This window comes from Vulpes lagopus, chromosome 5 (assembly GCF_018345385.1).
Source record: "Vulpes lagopus strain Blue_001 chromosome 5, ASM1834538v1, whole genome shotgun sequence".
In the NCBI taxonomy this organism is placed as follows: domain Eukaryota; kingdom Metazoa; phylum Chordata; class Mammalia; order Carnivora; family Canidae; genus Vulpes; species Vulpes lagopus.
Genome location: NC_054828.1, coordinates 949 through 9,096, shown reverse-complemented (window position 1 = coordinate 9,096; position 8,148 = coordinate 949). Strand labels below are relative to the sequence as shown.

At 41.5% G+C, this 8,148-nt stretch overlaps 2 protein-coding genes and 1 pseudogene across 2 annotated transcripts; 1 reads left to right on the top strand and 2 right to left on the bottom strand.

The window, feature by feature from the left end:
• Positions 1-282: 282 nt before the first annotated feature.
• On the top strand, positions 283-1,312 carry LOC121490944 (annotated as a pseudogene).
• Positions 1,313-3,877: 2,565 nt separating this feature from the next.
• Positions 3,878-5,102, bottom strand: LOC121490942 (degV domain-containing protein SP_1112-like). Its single transcript, XM_041755163.1, has 2 exons — positions 4,741-5,102; positions 3,878-4,097 (listed from the first exon to the last, which is right to left on the bottom strand). Exons 1-2 carry the CDS (start codon positions 5,100-5,102, stop codon positions 3,878-3,880), a joined length of 582 nt encoding a protein of 193 aa, XP_041611097.1.
• Positions 5,103-7,007: 1,905 nt separating this feature from the next.
• LOC121490940 (arginine repressor-like) lies at positions 7,008-7,478 on the bottom strand. The gene has a single exon (XM_041755160.1). It carries the CDS (start codon positions 7,476-7,478, stop codon positions 7,008-7,010), a length of 471 nt encoding a protein of 156 aa, XP_041611094.1.
• Positions 7,479-8,148: the final 670 nt, after the last annotated feature.

The window sequence follows — 8,148 nt, the reverse complement described above, 5'->3', positions numbered from 1 at the left end:
TCTATTATTAACGTTTTTATATTTGAACACTTATTCAATCGTTCAACAATTTTTAGTATAACCTAAACGCTTTCGTTTTTCAAGTAAAAACGCCTAAAAGACCACTCTCAACACTCAGACACCTCATATTCCTATTTGAAGAAATCAAAACGGCCTTTGAAAGCTTTATAAGATCGCAAGATTATTGGAAAACTGGTCGTTGATATGTATTTATCTTGAAAATGTTCGGGGAAAATGACTTGCATTCATTCTGATGAAATAGTAAAATGAAGATGGGTTGGAATGCCTTTTCAACCGTTATTACAACACTTGGAGGACTTTATGGTTTCTACTGCAACAAAAATCGGTACTTTCGATTTTGACAACTGCCTCATGAATGCCGCTGGCGTTTACTGCATGACTCGTGAGGAATTAGCTGATATTGATGCTTCTGCTGCTGGCTCTTTTGTCACCAAGACAGGGAATTTAACGCACGCGCTGGTAACCCTGAACCACGCTACGTTGATACAAGCCTTGGCTCAATCAACTCAATGGGCTTGCCAATCACGGTTTCCAATATTATTTGGACTTTGTGACTGAGCTCCAAAACACGCCAAATAGCAAGAATCACTTCTTATCACTTGTTGGTATGTCTGAAGAAGAAACACACACCATTTTAAAAGCGTCCAAGACTCTGACTACCAAGGTTTGGTGGAATTAAACCTTTCTTGTCCAAACGTTCCAGGAAAACCTCAAATCGCTTATGATTTTGAAACAACTGAGAAACTCTTGAAGGACATTTTTGCTTATTTCACAAAACCACTTGGGGTGAAATTGCCTCCTTATTTTGATATTGCTCACTTTGACCGTGCTGCTGCGGTATTCAATCAATTCCCGTTGGCTTTTGTTAACTGCATCAATTCAATCGGTAACGGTTTGGTTATCGAAGATTGAAACCGTTGTTATCAAGCCAAAACATGGTTTTGGTGGTATTGGTGGGGATTATATCAAACCAACAGCGCTTGCTAACGTACACGCCTTTTACCAACGCCTAAATCCCTACTATTCCTATTATAGGGACAGGTGGGGTCAAGACTGGTCGCGATGCCTTTGAACACATCTTATGCGGAGCTAGCATGGTTCAACTAGGAACTGTTTTACACCAAGAAGGTCCAGCCGTTTTTGAACGTATTACAAATGAATTAAAAGCCATTATGACTGAAAAAGGCTATGAAAGCCTGATGATTTCCGTGGCAAGTTACAGTATTTGACTAACCAAATCATAAAAAAATGCCGCCCTAGAAATAGGGTGGCATTTTTAGTCTTAAAATGACGCCTTACCAATCATTTCCCAAAAATCATCATCGTCATCATTGTTGAGTGTCTATTCATCGTCCTTATCGTCTTTTTTTATTCTTAGGAGCGATGATATTGCCGTCCTTATCCACTTTTGGTTTTAGGACGTAACTATAAGCAATCAACAAAAGAACCTTGATAATTGAAAAATAGCTAAAACAATAATGATAAATACTGCGTTTCCTTCATGTTATCAACTCTTCTCTCTAATCCTTTTGGGCAAAGCCAAAAGATGTTTCAACTGATTATAACACAAGTTACCCACATTTTAAACTCTGTAACCACCTGCTTTATCTTCTATGGTGGTTTTGTGCTAGGCAGTTTGGGCATTCTATGATAACACTATAACTTGAGGGTGGTTTCTTCCTGTATTCATGGGCGATTAGACAATTTTTAGCTCAGGATATGTGGACGCATACCATTCGACCATACGAGATAACAAACGTGTAAGGCTGAACCACGTAAAAAGCTGAAAATAGAGATAATCATGAAAAAGCTTAGTGTAATCGGGATGACTTTATTGTCTATTGTGACCCTTAGTGCTTGTGCCACCTCGTCAAACACTCAAGCAGCAAAAGCAAGACGGAAAATTCGTATCCTTTAGAACGTTATGCTTCTTCTAGCGAAACAGAATTACCTCAAAAGACCACGGCTTATTCAGACGAGGCCTATGTATCATTTCCGTATAGCGTTCAAGCCGATAAAAAAAATACCTATACTTTTAAGAGTATTACCAAAGTCAAAGGAAACAGCGATGAGGACAATATCCTCTTGGTTGATATCAGTTTCCACCAACAATGAAGAAACAGCAACAACACCTTATATGGGATTTGCTGTTGATTGGGACTTGCAACAAACTAACGACAACAAAAATGAGAGTCTTTCTCCTGTTGACCTCAAGGAAGTCCACACCGATGCCAACCAAGAACTCGTGGACAACGCTAATAAAGAAGTCAATCAGGCGAAAACCGTTGACGCCATTGTCGGCTACCGTCTAGCCAACAACACTGAAGACGTTGGCTTTATCCTACGTTCTACCATTTCAAGAGACAACCACAAAGGCTTCGCGTGGTCAAACCAGTAATTTCTCATCACATTAACCTTTATGGCAATAGCCATAAGGGATTTTTTTAACGCAAAAAGCACCTAGAAGCTCATCTTGGTGCTATCATCTGATGACTAAAAAAGAGTCTTGCAACACTCAACAAAGGTTGATGGGACAAGGCTCTTTTTCTGCGTTGATTATTTTACAGCGTCTTTAAGTGCTTTACCAGCTTTAAATGCAGGAACTTTTGAAGCTGAAATTTCAATTTCTTCACCAGTTTGTGGGTTACGACCTTTACGAGCTGCACGTTCGCGAACTTCAAAGTTACCAAAACCGATTAATTGAACTTTTTCGCCTTCAGCAAGGAAGCTTTCAATTGCTGAGAATACTGCATCTACAGCTGCTGCTGAATCTTTTTTAGTAAGCTCAGTTGCTTCTGTAACTTTAGCGATTAAATCTTGTTTGTTAGCCATTTAACAATCCTCCAATTAATTTCTAAGCGTTAACACTTTAACACGTTCTATCATACCCAAAAATCCCCATGAGGTCAAGTATTTAGCGCTATTTAACGGCTTTTTCTTGTAAATGTCAAAATTGAATTGGTCCCCAACCAAATCGACTGTTGTTGCCTTCAAATAAATGTCCGCATCGTTCTTCAAATTTTGGATATTGATGTTGATGGCTGACTCATCAGGAAGCACTTCAACAAAGTAAGGCAGCTTATAACTTGACGCAATGTATTTTAAGATTTCAGATTTTGGTAACGAAAGGGTTCCGACTGAGAATGAGGTAACTTTTAACTGAATAGCACCTGAATTTAAGCGGCTAGGTTGGAAGTAGATGTACAAGGGCACTTCATAACCCAGCAAGGTGTATTTCCCTTCAAACATGATTTCAGACGATGTAGCATAGACATTATAAGACATTTTTTTGGTCTGATAATCCTTCAGGTAAGCTGCCACGGTGTCGTTAAGCTGCTCTATGTTGGTTGAGAACGTCCCAACCTTGATGCTCTTTTTTTGGTTGTTGCTGATGTTTTCGGTGGCAGGCTCTCTGACTTGCAACAAACGACTTGCCACACACCAACAAAAGCGAGGTTCATGGCCTAAAATAAGGAGGAAATCCCCATTTCCACCAGTTAGTTTTTCGTCCAGTCTTTTTTTGTTTCACTTATCTTCTCCATTACTGCATCTGACATGATTTGGTAGCCGATATTATTGGGATGGAAATGGTCGCCACTAAACAAGGCATCGTTGATGACGGTTGTTTGGTCACCTGAGGTAGATACAATGCCCTCTTCACCATTGACGCCTTATAGAGCAAATCATTGATTGGCACAAAGTAAACCTTGTCATACTCTTTGGTAACGTCTTCTGTGGCGGTATTCCAATTGTCCACAATGTCTTGCATTTCCGTCATATCAGGAAAATTCAAATAAAAAGGATTGTAAATACCTAGAATATAAATCGGCAAGTTGGGGTTATCTGTTCTGCAAGGTCAATAAATCTGACGGAGGCGTTTTTGGTAATCCTTGGACGATTCGGTGAAAGAAGACACCGACAAATTAGCCAAATTCTTGCGAATCACAGCCATCACGTCATTGCCTCCGACAGTTAAGGTCATCAGATTGGCTTTGGCAAGAGCTTCTTGAATGTCTGTTTGTTCCTGCATGCGTTTTAAAATCTGATTGCTGGTATTGCCAGACACCCCATAATTGCTGTAATGAACATCGTAATGATATTATCGGTCAAGTCCTGAGAAAGCAAGGGCACAAAGCCACCTTGATTGGTACTATCGCCAACCCCTTGGGTCAAGGAATCACCGATGGCAACATAGTTAAAGGACTTAGCCTTGGTAGTCGCAATGTCCTTGTGGCTTATCTCTGAAGCAGATTTTGGAATGAAGTAAGGAAAAAAGCCCCACCGAACAGAAGAAGGGCTGCTAAAAAGAACGCAACCCTACCATTATCTGTTTGAATTTATTCATAACGCACCATCACCGCAAAGGCATTTTCGCCTGTATGAGTTTGGATAATTGACCCCGTTTCAAGAACGGTGATTGGCGCTCCTAGAACTTCTAGTTTTTCTTTAAAGCATTCGCCATGTCAGCCGTTCCACAGTAAGAAATCCCAATTTCAGCGATTTTTTTGTTCTTGGCTGTTTCAATAAAACCATCCAACCATTTGTTAAAGGTTTTCAAGCCACGCCCTTTGACAATAGGATTGAGTTCGCTGTGAGCCATTTCCATAACGACTTTGATATTAAGCAGTGAGCTGAGCAAGCCTGTCACACGACCGATACGGCCACCCTTAACAAGATTTTCAAGGGTTGATACACCGATAAAGAGTTCTGATTTTTTACGAACTTCTTCGATTTTTTGCCACGACTTCTGACAAGCTCGCACCTTCTTGCGCTAATTTGGCAGCTTGAACCACTTGGAAGGTTTGGCATTGGTCAGTAAAGGTCGAATCAATGACCGTCACATTCGCACCTGATAAGTTAGCACCTTGGCGGGCCGCTTCTACTGTTCCTGACAAGGTATGAGCGATGTGAATCGATACAATGTGTTCAGCGCCCTCTTTCATCAGTTTTTCATAAGCTTCTGCAAAAATGCCGACAGGTGGTTGGCTGGTCTTTGGCAAATCACGGCTATGACGCATCATGTTCAAGAATTTGCCTTCTTCTTTTAAGTCATTGTCTGAATAAACCACACCGTCAATCATCACTGACAAAGGGATAACAGTAATATCATACTTCGTAATCAACTCAGGTTCTATCGTAAAGACGAATCTGTAACAATTTTAATTTTACTCATATTTTATCCTATCATTACTTCTGTTCTAGTTTTTACTCCAATGCCATTATACCAAATTTTTCAAGACTTCGGGGATTTTTTCTAACGTGAAAATGAGAAATCTTTGAAAAGAAAGCTACTCTGTTCCACTTTTGTGCTAAGCGCCTAATGTTTTAATAATTCTCGGGCTTGTTGGCGGGCCAAATCCGTCACGTCATTGCCTGCTAACATTTTAGCAATTTCTTCCACACGTTGGTCTTGCGTGAGCAAACGAACCGTTGACACGGTTTTATGCTCATCACTCCGTTTTTCAATGTAGAACTGGTAATCAGCAATAGCCACCACTTGTGGCAAGTGAGAAATAGCAAGAACCTGACCATGACTGCCAATTTTGTGAATTTTTTGGGCAATAGCTTGGGCAACACGACTGACACCCCTGTATCCACCTCATCAAAAACAATACTGGTCTTGTCCTCTTTGCGTGAAAATGCTGATTTGATAGCCAGCATCAAGCGCGATAATTCCCCCTCCAGATGCCACTTTAACCAGCGGCTTAAAGCCTTCACCAGGGTTAGTGGAAATGTAAAACTCAACGTTTTCATTACCTTCACGATTGAATTTTCCCTTGCTAAATTGCACTTGGAAGTCTGCCTTTTCCATGTACAAATCAGACAGTCTTGCTTGATTTCACTTTCTAGAGTTTTAGCAAGAGCATGGCGTTCTTGGCTGAGGTTGTCAGCTGCCGAGATAAGCTCTTTTTCCAATTGTTTCAAGGTCTTTTCCATATCATCGGAAAATTCGTCATTGCCCGTCAACAGATTGTATTCTTTGGTGATATTATCGTAATATTCCAAAACGTCATCGACACTGCCACCGTATTTTCGGGTAATGCTGTTAATGACTTCCAAACGAGCCTCGATTTGCTGCAATTGCCCGGCATCAAAATCCAAATTCTCAATCACATCCCCTAATTGTTTGGTGATTTCTTCCAAAATGTAGTAGGCTTCTGATAGATTGGTGGACATTTCCTTGTAGTCACGGTCAAATTCTTCCAAGGACATCATGTCATTCATGGCAGAGCGGATATTGGACAAGCTTGAAAATTCTTCGTTATCCAGCATGACATAGGCATTCATCAACGTATCTGCAATGTGCTTGTGATTTAACAATTTATCGCGGTTTTGATGGAGTTTTTTGTCCTCACCTGATCGAAGGGCAGCTGCTTCAATTTCCGCCATTTGAAAGGCAAGCATCTCAATACGAGCCTTGTGTTCTTGCTCGTTTTTTTGTTTGGTCAATACCCGTTGACGCAATTGACGGTAGTCTTCAAAAAGGGATTGGTAATGTTTTTTGACTTCCCAAAAAGCCTTGTCACCAATTCGTCCAGCATCTTAATATGACGATTTGGCTTCATTAATTCTTCTTGGTCGTGCTGACCGTGGATATCCACCAGATATTGCCCCACAGCTCGCAAGGTAGCTAGGTTGACCAATTGCCCATTGATGCGACCGATTGAACGACCATTTTGCAAAATATCACGGCGAATAATCAATTCCTCACTGGCGTCAATGCCATTATCTTCCAAAATGGTCATCAGCGCAGCATTTTTCCCAACTGAAAAGAGCCCTTCAATTTCGGCTTTGGTCGCTCCATGACGAATCACATCAAGGCTGGCACGCGCCCCTAGCATCAGATTCATGGCGTCAATAATAATGGACTTACAGCCCCTGTTTCCCCTGTCAACACCGTCATTCCATTATCAAAAGTCAGGGAAATTTCCTCGATAATGGCGAATTTTTAATGGACATTTCTAAAAGCATGGGAAAAACCTCTCTTAATGGCTACTTGTCATCCATTGGTGCACTTCATGGCGAATGGCCTTGGCAGCGTCAGCGCTTTTTGCCAACACCAACAAGCTATCGTCATCTGCAATCACACTCAAAATACGGTCCTTGAAATCTTCCAACAAGAAACGTTTAATCAGGCGGCTATTTCCTGGAACCACGTCCAAATTGAGGAAGGCCTCTAAACCTGGTGTTTCTTCTGAAATCGACAAAACGGTGCTCTTAATGGGGACAGAGGGCTGACCGACTTTTTGGGCTTTATCTATTGAAAAGCCGTAGATATAAGGCCCTTCAGATGATGGCACCTTGATAATGCCAATCTCATTCATGTCCCTAGACACCGTTGCTTGGGTCAAGGTCAAGCCTCTTTCCTCTAGCAATTTCAGTAAGTCGTGTTGGGTTTCAATGGCATTTTCTGAAACCATTTTCTTGATTAGTTCTAAACGTTCACTCTTTTTCATCTTTAAATTCCTTGTGTGCTTTTTCTACGATTTCTGGAATCTGTGCTGCCACTTGGCTTTGAGAGTCAGCAGATTTTTCCAAATGGGCCAAAAAATTCGATATTGCCATGCCCACCTTGGATTGGTGAAAAATCAAGTCCCTTAACGCTAAAGCCATCAGCCAAAGCAAAGGCAGTCACCTGCTCTAAAACCTTTTGATGAACAGCCTTATCGCGAATGATGCCATTTTTTCCAATTTGCTCGCGGCCTGCTTCAAATTGCGGCTTAATCAGCGCAACCACTTGGCCTTGGTCTGCCAAAATAGCGTGTAGAGCTGGCAAAATGAGTTTGAGGGAGATAAAACTAACGTCAATGCTGGCAAATGTCGGCTGCCCTTCTGTAAAATCAGCTAACTGAGCGTAGCGGAAATTGTATTGCTCCATGCTCCGCACACGCGCATCCTGACGTAATTTCCAGACCAATTGGTTGGTACCGACATCAACAGCGTTAAACCAGTTTGGCACCGTTTTGCAGCATCACATCGGTAAAGCCACCTGTTGAGGCACCGATATCAATCGTTGTCTGACCGTCCACAGACAGGCCAAAAACCTGAAAGCCTTCTCCAATTTCAAACCACCACGGCTAACGTATTTGAGCTTTTCGCCCTTGAGTTTGAGTTCGGTTCCAGCGT

Excerpts from the sequence above, each read along its gene's own strand:
- LOC121490940 (XM_041755160.1), bottom strand. The coding sequence starts at position 7,478 with ATGAAAAAGAGTGAACGTTTAGAACTAATCAAGAAAATGGTTTCAGAA.
- LOC121490942 (XM_041755163.1), bottom strand. The coding sequence starts at position 5,102 with ATGATTGACGGTGTGGTTTATTCAGACAATGACTTAAAAGAAGAAGGC. Across the intron at positions 4,098-4,740 it reads GCAAAAAATCGAAGAAGTTC|CAATTATGGGGTGTCTGGCA; the intron begins GTAAAAAATCAG and ends TGTTCATTACAG.